This window comes from Amia ocellicauda, chromosome 19, assembly GCF_036373705.1.
Source record: "Amia ocellicauda isolate fAmiCal2 chromosome 19, fAmiCal2.hap1, whole genome shotgun sequence".
In the NCBI taxonomy this organism is placed as follows: Eukaryota; Metazoa; Chordata; class Actinopteri; order Amiiformes; family Amiidae; genus Amia; species Amia ocellicauda.
This window is the reverse complement of record NC_089868.1, coordinates 8244410-8260154: the sequence shown is the minus strand read 5'-3', so window position 1 is coordinate 8260154 and position 15745 is coordinate 8244410. Positions and strand designations below refer to the sequence as shown.

At 41.3% G+C, this 15745-nt stretch overlaps 1 protein-coding gene across 6 annotated transcripts in view; it reads left to right on the top strand.

Moving 5' to 3' along the window:
* Positions 1-15745, top strand: part of patj (PATJ crumbs cell polarity complex component) — a 280589-nt gene that overhangs the window by 26167 nt on the left and 238677 nt on the right. For all 6 annotated transcript variants that reach the window (XM_066691664.1, XM_066691663.1, XM_066691661.1 and 3 more), the window contains exons 11-12: positions 584-725; positions 2588-2719. In XM_066691664.1, coding sequence (XP_066547761.1) covers positions 584-725; positions 2588-2719 — 274 coding nt within the window. The remainder of the gene's footprint in view (positions 1-583; positions 726-2587; positions 2720-15745) is intronic.

The following is a 15745-nucleotide window of genomic DNA, read 5'->3' as shown; positions in this document are numbered from 1 at the left end:
AGTTTAAAGAAGCTGTTCACAGATTGAACTCCATTAGGATGTTACTGGACCTGTTGATCTATTAAGCCCTCCACTACACCACCTGTTTTTTGGACCCCTTAAAAACATATGGACCTGTAACCATAAAACAGTCATGTAACCAAGGAATCCTCTCTTCATTGTATAATTCATCAGCAACAGTTGTACCATTCTCATAAGCACAGAGAAAATATATTAAGCAGATAACCTGATTCAGTGAAATCACATTTCACAGAAAATGCATCCATTGAGATGGACTGACAAACTTTGTTTTGTCAAGATTTAAAGGGTATCTACAGCACCTGTTATCCAGGAGGCTGTAAGTTTGACTCTCCCTCTGATTCAATGCATTTAACCATGAGCAAGCTGTTTAACCTCTTTGTGCTCCATTCTTCAAATGAAACCTTTTACCAAGGTCCTATTGCAAGTGACTTTCCTGTGACAGTTGCTGATCCATACATCTTCCAAAAGTCTAGTCCATTTGTATCAACATCTGCCTAATGTGTAAATATTAGTATTAACATCCTACTTTCTGGCTCTGTTCTTGTGGCTCCTTTGTTGGTAGATTGATGGGGTGAACGTGCAGGGCATTTCCAATCAGGAAGTAGTGGAGGTCATGAAGAAGGCAGGGCAGACTGTGCACTTGACTTTGGCCAGGAAGTGGTCCACGGTGAAACCGGTGCCTGTTGAGAGATCGCTGGACAAAGGTAGGTCTTCTCGTGGAGATTGGACTCTGGACTCTGGTATTCAAAACCGCGAATAGAAACCATTTGCAATTTAGGCTCGACAATGGAATGTGGACCCAGGAACACTGAAGGAAGTTAGCGATGTCACTTTAATGTAATATATTTTTACAATTTAGTAACTTATCAGGACATAGTTCACATAGATTTAAGTGAAAATTTTTACTTTTTATAAATCTCCAAATTTCAAATTGCATGCGATTTAGAAGGTATAAAGGGTTACAAATTGAATGTTTCAGTAGATGCACTAGCATCCATATTGTTGTGCATCAGGATCCCTCAGACCTAGAGACAAGGATTTAATGGAATTTATTTGAAAACGTTTACATTTACATTAACCTTGAGATTTGATCTTGAAAATATTTTAATTCCCCACACCCAAAATAAACATCACCGAAAAGCTGAATATGTGAACTATAGGACAACACCCTTCCGGAGATGCAAAGTTCTTCTTTACTCTGGCAGAACATTGTCAATTTTGGTGCATGTGAAACATTCTGACTGTTTTCTCCATGTCGGCTTCACCGATATTGTATTTCCTGGTAGAGGTCATATTGTGAATGTGGATTTCGCAGAGCACATGATTAGAACAAGCCCAGCGTGTATCAGTCTCTGGCTGGTGACACTGTGATGCTTTTCTATTTGGATGCAGGCTTGTGATGAGGTAATCTGACTTCTCAGACAGTCCAAACAAGAAATTAGTGATACACAGGATAGAGCACGGGCTGAGTTTTGTGTTTTCTTTTGCCATTATTAACTTTGTTCAAAAACACTGCCGCTGGGGGAAATTCTGTCATTTTTATCGGAGGTAGCTGCATGACTGCAGTACTGGAGGAATGCCAGTTTTATATCACCTAATATATCATTATATCATTGCTAATATGAACTAAATGGAAAACATTTCATTGTGTGTTGAAAGGACTACATCCCCATGCATACATGTTTCAACATTTTATCTAATTGTTACTCTTAAATATCTCACAATACATATTTGGTGTAGCTTTCCAGATACATGAGCGCAGTGAACCACTATAATTTCTAAAACTCTTGTAACACATTAAAACCCCTACCGCTACTGTCTTTGCAGTTGAATCAATATCATAATATATTCTCAAGATCAAATCTGGCACTAGTCTCAATAACTGAGGTACCCACAGATATTTCCATCCAAAGCTTTAGATCGCATCAGTTCTTGACGGATTTCAAGTCGCTCCCACTGATCTATGCTGAATACTAGTTTTAAATTGTTCCAACTTTAAATGCTTTGGTCAACAGACTTTGAACTTTGAAGCTCTTTTGCAAACAAATACAATTCCAGTGATTTATCCAAGGCCAAGTGTCAGAGTTTAAGGTCACTTGCTTTCAGTGTCATCAACATGGATTTGATGTATTTGAATGTCAATGGGTTATGGAAATCTCAAATTGTGACCTTTAAATTCTGTGATTGTGCTGTATTAAAATTATTTTTTTCTGGGATTTCCCCTCACAATGATCAATGATTACAGAAAAGATGAGAAACAGCTGAAGACAGTGCAAAGTTTCCTTTGAGAGTAGAAAATAAAGCTATTCCTGTTTAAAATAAAAAGCAATTGTGCGATGGATAAACAAATACTTTATAGTTTACAATTATGTGACAGTATAGGTGGTATAAGAGTATGGGCCATTCAACAGGATAATTCTCCTGTCTGGATGTGCTGAAAGTATCTTAAAGTTAAACACAAGATATCTGGCCATACCTATCTGTTAAGTGTTTGTTCTCTAGGCCCAAGGAATGCAATCCAAAACTCACCACTATGCACAGACCTAAGTGTTTCTTTTCCTGACAGTCCAACGGGAGTCATCTCGCATCTCTCTCAAGAGATCTGCTGAAGTGAAGGGCAAATTGGACATCCAGAAAAGCCCTTCCTTTGATCCCACTGACTCTGTGCTAAGCAACATGAAACAGCAGTTACAGAGAGGTAAGTTCTTGCAAAGTACTCTGGTGGTCCAGAGCAAAGGCTCATTAGCTACAGGTTCCCAGTTTAAGCTCAGCTCTTCTACTAACTGATTCCCTGAGCAACTTAGTGAACCTCATAGTTAACACTGTGCTCTGTCCTTTGGATGAAAAATGTAAAGTGGCCCTGAAGTAGCATTTACTGAGGCATGGTGCACCCCCAGTCTCTGTAAATTGCTTTGATTAGGTTGAGCTGGGCTGACAGAAGATCTGGTAACCCATTGGATAGATCAGTTTGAAGCAATGATGTATGCAATTGTAGAACATTGAGCTTAACAGGATAATCACATTGTGCAATAAAAAATGCAGGATATCCACAGCTCTGATATTAAAACTGTTTCTTTGGTATCATACTCCAGGTCTTGAACACAAATGTTTAATTAAATGCAAGCATGGATTTTTAGATTGGCCTCTTTATTGGTCAGTTAGATCTGCTGTTGCTATTACCATTTTAACATTTCGACTGCAAAGCCAGCAGCTGTTTTATGAACATATTGTTTGCTTCTTAGTGCAGTCTTTCTCATTCCTCTGCATATGCTTGGTTGGCTCTCAGTGCCTTTATTACTTCAGTTAAACGGGTAATTCCAAACCTACCATGACGGTTTTTAGGATTTAAAGCTCAGGGTTGTTGTTGAAAAGCAGATTTAGGATAATCTCATGATATGACCTCATGAGACTCTTTAAAGATAATATCTTGTTTTATCATAATAATAATTTGGGTGTTACGATAACATTGGGGAAACGTTTTTTTTTCCTGTTAAGGAAGTATTTGGAAATGAATGCTCCAAACCATTGAACCATTTAGTAGATCATGTTTTTAAAAAACTGTTTTCATTGCATAAAAATCTGTAGTCTATTTGAAGTGAGGTGTCTGGGAAGGATTCAGTGTTTAACTAAAGAAATCTGTTTCGCCTTCAAGGAATAGATGTATGTGTCATATCTGGTTAGGTGACCTGCAGGGTATACTAATTACATTACTCCTGAAGATGATTAGAGTGGACCAATCTGTGCATTTTCTCTTGTTTTGAGTGAGGGCCTTTATGTCTATAAAAATGGCTAAATTCCAGCAAGTGCAGTTTTTATTTTTATTTATTTAGTTTAGGTCTATATTTCACCTGATCAGGCTTGTCTAATGCAACATATGAAATGTATAAAATTCACTTTAGTTAAGCAAAATGTTTAGTGTAAATACAAAACCAAAACATACATTTAAAAAAACAAATCATTAAAAATAGGATTACATTGTGTATTACCTCAGAGTCTCCCCCGAGTGAATATTTTCGGTTTTATGCAAATCGGAAACGCAGGGAACACAGGTGGTGGGGACAGATCACAAACGTTAAAACTTGCAAACCTCAGAACAGCTCTGTCACAGGTACATTTTTAATCATCCAGACATGGGCTTGATGAGTGATGGTGGTTTATTCTTTCTACCTCCATGTAATTTGTAATGTACCACTCCAAAATAAATCTAGGGAATAGTGGTTTTTTTTTTTTTTGGTTTTGTTTTGTTCATTTCATACTACGACTGTCAGTGATAGCTGCCGTTTGGGTTTTAATGACTTGGCTCTCACTGTTTAAACATTACTCTGGACGGGAACCTGAGTAACAAAGCGTGCAGCTTCAGGCTGGGGTCAGTCTCGGGGCAGCCAGTCACTTTACGCCATTGAGCCTCCCTCAAACCGTCTTACTCTTGCAATCCAGGCAGTATTACTGTCATGTAAGAAGGCAGCACAGATATAAATGTCAAGATAGCCGAGCTGCAGCGGAAGACTGGCTCAGAACTGGAGCTTGCAGCGCGGCTCATGTTACACTGTGCCCTAATTAATCCAGACAAGCCATTATACCTGCCAAATGTATAAATAAAGTGTTCTGTTGCACCATGCTGATGGGATCCCTCGATAACAACGATGGCTTGTCAGGGGGCTTATTTCCCAAAAGGGGAATCGCACTGCTTGTAAAACGATATGCGTTTGAAATCAAAACAATATAAGCCCCGTTTTTTTGTGTGTGTTTTATCCGGCCTTTTTCTTAAAAAAAAATAGATTTAAGATACTTGGAATAAAATTACTTTGTTTATGAAGGAGAATATATATAATGAGCAGGTTCACTAGATAGTGACTGAGAATTTGAATGTTTGATTTCCATCAAAGTGTCCGCTCAGATCTCAGTGTAGGAAAAAAGGATGGCAAGTATGAATCGGACCAAACTGCACATTCAAGCTTCCTACTGCAGTTATTCCTTACTGCAGTCACATACATTTAATACCATCTGAAATGGAAGCAATTTTTTTTGCTGCATTGGGATGATATTTTGCGAAATAACAGTGAGTTGTTGCATCTCTTTTCTGCATGCAGCAAAGATGTCTTGGTGTACTAATGTAGCATAAGTGTTGTCCTTCTACCATGAACACTGAGGAAGTATAGGCATCTGCTCTCTTTTATACTTGATAAGTCCTCTAGTGGCCATCAGAGGCAACTGTCCGTTTTAAAGCCCATGGCCTCCAGTTTTGGCAGTGCTCTTATTGTTTGGTGCAATCTGTATATTACATATATAGTTAATCTGTATGTCTTCACTGAGATGTGCTGTATTACACTGGGTGCAGTTGCTCCAAGCTACAGCTTCTAGCCTTCCAGCACATGGCTTTTCACATGTTCTTTCTGTAGACATTTTCAACAGGCCATCAGGAAAAAAATAAATAAATCTCAAATCAAACTTATTCTTTCTGTGGTTTGAGTGGAATCTGTGGCTGATTTAATGGGTGCGTAAAACCTATAAACATGTACTGAAAATAAATTGTGGTTCGCACAGCAAGAAAAGAAAAAGGATAATGACAATTTGTCATTAGGTTTCTTCTAAATTAGTATTTCACAGAGGGTTTTACAAAAGAATAAATGGATAACTAGCCACAGGTTAACAATTTGTCCAGTCAAACTCTTAAGATATATCAGGATAAATGAGAAGGCGGTAGTAAAGGGACTAACAGAATTAAAAACAAACAAATCACCTAGGCCAAATGGTATATTTCCAAATGTAGTTGAAGAAATTAGGAAATTATTTATAGTCCACTAACTCAAACATTACAATTGACACTGAACAGGGGAAATGCCAACTGATTGGAAAACTGCAAATGTCATTCATACCTATCCACAAGAAAGGCGAAACAATTTTGGAAAAAATGATTAGATAGAAAATAGATGAGCATCGTAGTGAAAACCATATTCTTGATGATAATCAACAAGTGTTCAGACGAGGCAGATCAGGTCTTACTATTGCATTTGTTTTTTTTAACATGCAACTGCAGCTGTAGATCACATGAAAGCAATATGGTATGATATACTTAGATTTTCAGAAAGCTTTTGATAAAGTCCACCCCAAAGACACTAAGAACAAAATCGCTGCTCTAGAGGCAGTTCAGAGGTGAGCAACCAGACTTATTCCAGGTTTGAAGGGAATGTCCACGTTTGGAGAGTAACGAAATACAAGTAGCAGTGTTACGTAGTCAGATTAGAGAATGTTGATAATCGTATTTCAGTTACAGTTACTCCTGTCAGATGAGTATTCTGATTACCAATACTTTTTTCAAAAGAGTAAGAAATTACTGAATACTTCTAGGTCATTTACATGAGGCGTCCCAATGTCTGGCGATGGAGGGCCAATTTCCAGATGTTACATGGGATGGGGGGCCGCAGTAGAAAATTTACCACCGATGAAAAATAAATGTCCCAAATCATACCTTTTTATTTCCTATACATTTCTGTTAGGGAACATTTATGAGTTTTATTTTTTTTATTGTTTTCCCCCAAATTAAATGTGGCTTTTATAACAGAAAATGTCCAGAAAGTGTTAAAATATAGTAAAGGTTCAGAAAAAGGGTGGTTGAAGGTTTGCTTTGGGGGCCGCACCAAACATCCTCGAGGACCGCACTTTGGGAACCCCTGATTTACATGAAAGTGTGCAAGTTTAAGGGAATTTCCCAAATCTGTAGATGCCTACGTGTTGTATTTTTGCAATATTGTTTTTATTTACCCGTCTCTAGTCAAAGAGTGGCTGATTCGGTGCCATTCTACAAAAAGCAGGCAGAATGGAAGCTGCTAGTCAGCATCCCAGCTAACACACAACGTTCTACAATGTGGCAACATTGTGTTAGCAGGGATTTAACTTGTGGAAGTACAGGCAATTGTTCACTTTCAAATAAAGAAAATTGAACAAACATTAAAGTGCAATACAAGATGTGCTTACCACAGGACAATGTCCTGTCTGCGTACAAGGACTCAACTTCAAATCTAAAAAACATCTGGAGGTAAGATTTTATTTTTTAAATGTGTGCAGCCATAACCACTGTATTAGGCTATACTTTTTATTAAAATGCATATTTTCTACTCCCATGTCCAGCATTTACTACGGCTTTCAGAATGGCCTCACCATTTGACATAAAATATTATTTAAAAAAAATATGTATAGTAAAAAAAACCCGATGATAATTCAATTCGTCAAGGGAGCACATACAACTAATTCTAACCTGTCAGAAGATCTCTGCCTTGCCTTATTTGGTCTGATTGGGTAATTTACTTCTTCAAGATAGGACTATGCACAGAAACTTCTGAGTAAATTACACAATCAGGCGTATCATATTTGTCCAGCAAATAACCAATTGGACGTCGGAAGGCTTGTGACAGGTTGATTTATTTCAGAAAAGAAACCAAGGAAATATAATACTAGATTTTGAGAATGTTATGTGTTATATTAACACACAAAAGCATATATATTATTTATATTTACATATAAATAATATATATGTTTTTATGTGTTAATATTTGGCTACTTACCTACCTAACATCATGATCATCATGCTGATCATACTGCATGGCATAATCTTGCATTTGAATTTGATTATAAAAAAAATACATAAGGAAATAATTACCCTTAGTGCTAGATTATTGAAGAAATTGCATTATTATTATTATTATTATTATTATTATTATTATTATTATTATTATTATTATTGTGTTTGGTAGGTTTATGTAGCTTTCTAGTGCTGCATTTATTCCATCCCCGTGTTAAGAACAGTGGCAAGGCATTGTCAGAAACAGTGCAGTGCCTAAACATCACCCTGTTAATGTTTCACTTGTGAGACTGGGTTGGAACATTATAAAACACCAACACCGCAATTGCGTCAAAAATCTCCAGCAGTGTGTAGTGAACCTCCTCATTATATGCATCTTGCCCTAAGCACCTACAAACCAGTCTTCACAAAGCTGGCCAGAGATGGACCATGCCACCTCTCCCATTAGATTTACGAAAACAAAGGATACATTTATAGTGTATAGACAATTTAATAAATGTTTAATTTATAAACACTATTACTACTACATTTGTAACCAACAGGCTATATATTTTTGGTTAAAGTTATGTGTGAGTTTCTATTTTTCTGTCAACCTTATGTGCACGGCCTGCTCCCTTGTCATCAAATTCACAAATTGGCACACGGGTTTATTTAATTGAGTACCCCTGACCTAATAGATACGATTTAATAATTACATATTTTTATGAAAGCATAATAATAAGCAAAACGACAACACAGGCATGGTATAAACAAAAACTTTATTGGTAGTTTGTATTTGCAGTACAAGTTATCCTATCTAAATTTAAGATAAATCAATGTAAGTTACAGATAGTTCCTGTGCATCCTAGCTGCTTCTGTGACCTACCAAAATAAAAACATTCAACTTGTTTATAGTCTAAAACTAGGAGTGAGGCCACACCAGCGTTCCTCTTGAATGTGCTGTGTCCATTTCATGTCAACAGGACTATTGAGTTGATGGCTTTTCATCCTCCTCCTTTCTTGCGGCCTCTGCCCTGTGCACGTCCTCGGGTGTTATTTGGAACACACTAAGGACATTCGACGCTCGGACCAACTGTTTGTGTCCTATGGAGCACGGACACAGGGCCAGGCGCATTCAAAGCAGTTTGTTTGTTATTGTATTGTGTTGTGGTGGTGCATGCGTCTTGCCTGAAGGGGACTTACCCTGGTCCAACAGCTCGTTAAAATTGTAATATGACCCCAATGGTGCAATTAACTGGGTCATGACCTCGAAACGTCTGCCAGTGGTAGAAATATTGCAGCCTCGTAGAGAGCACTCTCGCCGACTGAATAGTAGCTACTACCGTGTATGACAGACCCCCAGGCTATCAAATGATCCTGCTCAGGGGCCAGGCCCAGAGCTGGAGCAGGCCCCGGGTTGGGGGACAAAAAGTCTGCTCGCACTGGGAGCTGCGAAGGCTCTCTTTTCAGGAGGGAGGTTAGGTCTGTGAACCAGAATCTGAGGCCACCGGGACACTACTAGCAGAACTGTCACTAAATCTCACCTGATCTTCTCCAGGACCACCGGGAGAAGGGGGAATGTTGGGAATGCATAGAGGGGACTCGGCCCCTAGGGTTCCTTAGCGGTCTCGGATGGATAAGCATAGTGAACAGTGGGTGGATTCTGCTGAGGAGAAGAGATCCACTTCCGCTCTGCTGTATCAGCTCCATAGTTGTTGCATCACAAGCCGGTCGAGGCTCCATTCTGAAACCAGGGGGCCTCCCCAAGAGAGGAGGTTTGCCGCTGTGTTGGATAGGCCGGGGTGGTGAACTGCTCTAATGGAGCGGAGCAAGGGCTGTGCCCATAGAAGCAGACTGTGCACTAGACCATACAGTCTGTGTGACTGGAGACTTCCTTGCCTGTTGAGATGGACAACACAGAGATGGCTGCCTGTCCGAACCAGCACGTCTGTCCTGTAGAACTGGCAGAAAATGATACAGCCTGAGGAGCACTGCTTCTAACGTCAGGACATTGATGTGGAGGGCCTGCATGGGCTCCATCCATCTGCCTTGGACTCCATGTCTGTCGGAGACTGCTCCCCAACCTTGTTTGGAGGCGTCTGTCGTCATCACCACTCGTTTGCAGACCGGCCCCAGGGGCACACTGAGGGTTAAATTGTGAGGGTTCTGCCAACAATAGAGCGCCTTCAAGCACGCGGGAGTGACTGGGACTTTGCATGCTCGATTACGGCAATAATGCATCCGTAAAGACCTGAACCACCACTGCAGTGGCCTCAATTGGAGGAAGCCATGGTGGAGGGTCTGTGATGCAGCCGCAAGAAGACCCAGAAATCTCTGGCAAAAGGACACCCTGACGTGAGCTCTCGGTCAGAAGAGGGAGAGACGCGTTTGTGGATGCAACTCTCTTTGGTGCCAGTGTGGCACTGGGGTCCCAGTGGACTCGTAGGCCTTGGTAATACTGTATCACAGCCCAGACCTCCTGGTCCTGTTCCACAGGAGCAGGTGGAGTGTCATCACTCAATGGAGGGGGAGGGGTGGTCGAGACCGGCTCCTACTCCATGAGATCTGCCTCCAGCTCTGAGCCTCTGATTTAAGTTATACCACTTAATCATATAATTAGACCAATGAAGGAGATGAGAGATCAACTGGTGTGAAAAGAAGACACTACAGCCCTGCCCTACAGACCAGGTCCACTATTTCAATGTGGCATACTCAGTCAATTATGGGAACTTAAGTACTCTTTTGTGAAAGTGTGCGTCTGTAAGAAATAGCCATGGGAACAGTAACGTGCACAGCCTTGCGGGGGGTCAGTGGCTGAAACAAACGAAGGGGCACTTTGGTCCAGGTTGGGGTGGGGGTACTGGCGAATTGCGGTCCTGGTGCGGGAGCTGCCGAAGTGATGTCCAAGTTACGATTTGCGGATCGCGGCATGAATTGGGGAAGGGGCAATCAGGACAAATAGGGCAGGAGAATGGAAAGGGGCAATGGCTCACACTTCCCCGGCACCCCCCCTTTGCACGTCCTGAAATGGGAATGTAATGTGGGATGTGATTTGAATTAAAATATTTCAAGTTAATCGGAAAGGTATTTCCAAAACGTGGTCCCACGACTGGTTCAGGAGAAATCTGCTTTCGTGTGTCAGAGTCCCTTTAGTAGGAGATGGAGTGTAGTTTACTGACAAGTTGGCTGTCGTTCTTGTGAACTGCACTCCAAACGTCACTGATTATAGATTCCTCGTGCAGTTGTTTAAATGAAGGGACACATTACATTTCCTTTTGGCTTTTTAACCTCATGTCTGGAAAGCAGATGTTCTATAAGACTTCTCCTGATTTATTTATTTATTCCCCCTGCCCCTGTGATTAATAGCACTGTGATAACTGTAATATGCAGATTTAATCAGATTACTTGGACAGGCCTCCTGTTTCTAGACTAAGCAATTACGTAAAGATGTAGCTGCAATACATTGCCTTGAGTAAGCTTTGAAAACCATGTCGAATCCTCCGTTAGTTCCTTAATCATGTGACACCCAAGTACTCACAGCCGGTATTCAACTTACTTCAATTGTTCTTCATTGTTGTGTATATTAACATTCCAAATAACTAAATCTCCCAGATGCAAACACAAATCTCAGTATTCCAATCATACAACAGTCAGTAAACTCTGTAATTTACACAAACATACCAAGCCTGCAATATTCTTAACCAGGATGGGATATTCATCTAAGACTTAAGGAATGTGAAATCATATCAAAGGGATTTTAGCTGATTTGCTGCAATTCCCAGAGGTGAAAACACTGAGACCATTTCACAGTTATTCTCATAATGTAACTTGCCTTTTTTAATTCTGGTAAATCACCTTGTCAATCTTTAAATTGTGCTTGCCAAAACTGAACCTCTACTAGGAGAAAGGCAAGCAACCTTTGTTTAAACTGCGTTCTCCTCCCAGTAACACATCTCTGTTCATAAAGCAGTTTAATCAGTCTTGCATTCATCTAAAACAGAGGCATTGCCTTAAATTAATTTGTAGTTGTTTTTACAGTGATTTTACAGATAGTATGCCTAAATGTGTATGTGTTCGTATTTATATCAACAAATCAACAAAAACAAATTGATATGGACTTCTAAAACCAGCTTGGATAAGCCTAAAACCCCTGCATTATCCAGAATAAGATCCTTGTGGAAAATTGGTTTAACAGAAGGCCAGTGGGTATATTACTGTATGGAGGTGCAAGTATGTGCAACACCTACATTTCCTTGGAAGTCTCATCCATCAAGGGACAGACCCAATGTGGCCTTGCTCGGCATCCGATTTCTGGTGAGAGCAGACTGCAGGGGATTTAGACCTCTAGGCTAAGGGGATTATGGCTGCTGTATTTATTATTAAAAATTGAGTCCTTGGGATGCTTAAAAATGTCTCTGGGCAAACCTTCCAGCCTCCAGCCTGTCTTCTCTACATGCAGCCAAAAAAAAGGTCTCTGTTCTAGATCCAAACCTTTACCTTGAGGAGCCGAACCCATCCTCTCCACCCCCCCGACTGCATCTGCACAACAGCTGCACCTCTAACAAAGTGCAGGTATGCTTTTCCAAAATAGAAAGACATTAGAAACAGATGTAGGAGTAGCCTTTTCCTTTCCCTCCCCGCCCCCACCTATAGATATGGGATTAATTGCTGGTCTCTGAGAGCACAGTGTATCATAGCCCTTCCTCTTTCCCTTTCTGTAGTTTTTGTTCTTCCATTTTGCCAATTTGGAATCGGTAGTAGATTATCAATGCAGCTCCCCACTTCTTCCCTTCTTCCTAAAACTTAGTTTTCTGCTTGGGCATTGTATACATATTTTTAATGATTGCAACCAGCTTGTCTGCCTTCTGAAAATGATTTGACCAGATATTGCTGGCAAGGGCAACTGTATGGACATTACAAGTCAAATGTATTGAATTTGGCAGTAAACCTTGAAGAATGTCATTGAGTGCCTTGATCTTGTAACTGACATTTTCGGAGACACATCCATTCACATTATTTAAATTAACTTCAAATGTGTTTAAAGATTTCACAGCTCCCTGTGAAATCATTCACAGAGTGCATATTAACTGTATTGGCTAATATTACTTTTGGACGTAACAGATAATGCTTGGAGAACAAACAAAATGTACAAAACACTGATCTTTTGCATCTGTAGACTTGTCAATAACTACAGGTACATTGTCAGACATTTGCACCACAATTTTCATTATTTTTTATTCAGTTGATCTGCTGTAGAAATTGTTCCTGCACTTAAGTTTTGATAAATGCACATAGCTTTATCTTTTTTTTTTTTTCTCAGTGGAATATTACCACAAACAAATGCCTCTGTCAAAACGAAAATAACATCTTGTCTGCATTTATAACATTCTTTCCCCAATGTACTGGAGGAGGTTGTTTAATAGCTGTCAATCGTGAGTTGCATGAGCTTACTCAATTAAATGCTTCTAGATTGTGATGTCTTGACACCATATTTAGGTCTCTCTATTTATTTTATCGCATCAGTTTATTAAATTACCATTTATACTAATTAGGGGGCCAAGCAATGAAGTGGCTGGACCATCTATTTTAATTGGTCAGATTATTATTATTATTCTGCCAATTTGTTTTTCAAATGACCATAAAATGAAAACTACTGAACAAAAACTCATGAAAATTGCTAGATTGGTGCTAGATACCTATAGGAAGTTGTCCCTCCAGAAAAATGGAAGGCTTATGTCATATGGTCCGGTGCCAATATTGGACTTATTAGACAATATTCAATCATCATCTTCTCCGAAACTGCTAATGGGACAGATGTGAAAGTTATGTTATGACTTATAATCAGATTTGTTCAATAAAAAATAATTAAATCACCTTCTCTGAATCCGTTGGGAATGAAATTTTGCACACATGACCTTGGCAAATTCCTCTGTCAAGTTTGATCAAGGCAAGTTGATTACTAAAACATGATGCCCACCATGAGCAAATCAAGTTGTTTTTGCCATACATTTCAAATGACCATGAAATGAAAACTACTGAAGAGAAACTCACAATAATGTGTATTGTATTAGATGCCTATAGGACATGGATGTCATACATCATATGATGTTACAATATTGAAATGTGACAGTTATTGAGCCCACTGAATTAAGCCCCTCTCCCATTATGTCAAGCGCAGCAGAGCCTAACAGGGCAAGCCGCCTGTACTACCTGAGTGCCCAGGGTAGGGCGCATCTGGTCCACTACATTGAAGTTGTAGAACCTTGTGATTGTCTGATGACCGTACCACGTCGCAGCATTACACGTCTTCTAGTGAGGTGCCATGAAAAAGAGCCCATGACATGGTCTGTCCCTGAGTGCGCTGAGATATGTTCAGACATGGGAACTTTAGCAGTCTCATAGGTAAGCCGGATTGCGTCCGCCACCCAGTGTGCCAGTGATTGTTTAGAAACAGCCCAGTCTCTGGTGGTAGACGCATAACAGACAAACAGCTGGGCACAGTATGTGTACTCTGTGTACTCTGTGGCAACTCGTGTGGAGGGGGGTGAAATGACTTCAGGACAATAGGCTGGTTGATGTAAAACACAGACACGACCTTAGGTAGGAAGGCCAGGTTCGTCCTTAGAGTGACTCCTGCTTCCTGAGAAGATCAGACAGGCTTTACCCAGCATTGTAGTGGACACATCCAAGGGGAAGGGTTTTCCAGGTGGCCGCCATCAGTCCCAGCAGTTTCTGGAATTGGACCAGTCAAACTGTGCCTGAACAGTGTGATGCAGTTCTTCAATGACCCAATCCTGTCTTCTGACAAGTGAGCAAGCTTGGTCATGGAGTCTACCTGCATTCCCTAGAACACCACAGTCTGTACGGGCTTGAGAGAACTCTTCTCCACGTTAACCGAGAGATCCTGTTCAACCTCTGCTGCCTGTTCCCTCCGCCTGAAGCTTGGAGTCTGTTTACACCATTCAGTTGTCCAGGTAGTTCAGGATTCTTATCCCCTTTGATCTTCCCCCCTTTGAGGGGGGGCAGTGCTGCATCCATGCTTATTGAAAATGTGTGGGGCACCAGTGAGAAGCTGAATGGCAGTACACAAAACTCATATGCCTGGCCTTGGAAGGCAAAGTGCAGATATTTCCTGTGCACCGGTAGGATGGGGACGTGGAAGGACTGGAGGATACACTGTGCTGTCAACATGCGGAAGTTTATTTTCTTTAGAAACACGTTGAGGCCCCTCAGATCTTTTTTTGGTACTTGGAAGTATCCCTGCTCGGGAGTAATTTCTGTCCACCAGTCATATTGCTCATTTCTCCCGCATCACAGCGATCTCCTGCGCCAGGGCTCTCACCCGTTCGGGGCATCCAACAGTGGTGGTCAGCATGAAATTGAAGGGCATGTCCTTGCACCATGCTCTTTTGCACCCAGGAGTCCTGGCGGGGCCTGTAACTGCTGCAGGTCGGCGTATTTGGAAGCTGTTTCTTTGGCCTTCGCTGAATGCTCGATACTGAGGTATACAGTCTCCCCTAACATCTACCCTGTTGTTATTGGAGCATCAAGGAGGACAGACTTCTCCACATCCTGCAGCTTGGCCTGCACAGCTCCCTTTCTGCCTACATAGTGTCCAACATCTAATAATGGTCATTGTGGCCATCTAGCTCAGAATGGAGGCCCTGAATCCCTCCTCCCATTCCTGATGTGGAGATGAAGTCTACCTCCTCCTGTCCGCCATGGAGGTGTGTGCTGATGTGAGGTGTAGCAAGAGGAGGTGTGCCTAGGAGAGCTTGGGTGCCTGCTCAATGGTGACCACCTCCTTGGAGAATTTGCCCTCCCCTCTAGGGAGCATCGCTGTGCAGAGGGAGGGGGGGAGGCTGACCTCTGTCTAGCTGGGTAGCTGCCTGGGCTAGAGGATGAAGAAGCGCTAGAGGAGCTTCTTCTCTGCAGTGAGGGCTGTCAGGTTGGTGGGGGTCGCCCCCCAGTGAAGCTTGTAATAGACCCTCCAGCTGATCTCCCGTGGCTGCTAGCTGACACCCTGGAGGAAGCTGGGGAGTGACTAGCTCTCCTACACCTGGTGGCCCTGGTGAAGTCTGCGCAGTGGTGCAGCCCCCCTCCCCATGCTCACTGCCCAGGCACCACATGAAATGCTCATGCCCGTCATCCGAGGGCAGTTTTGCT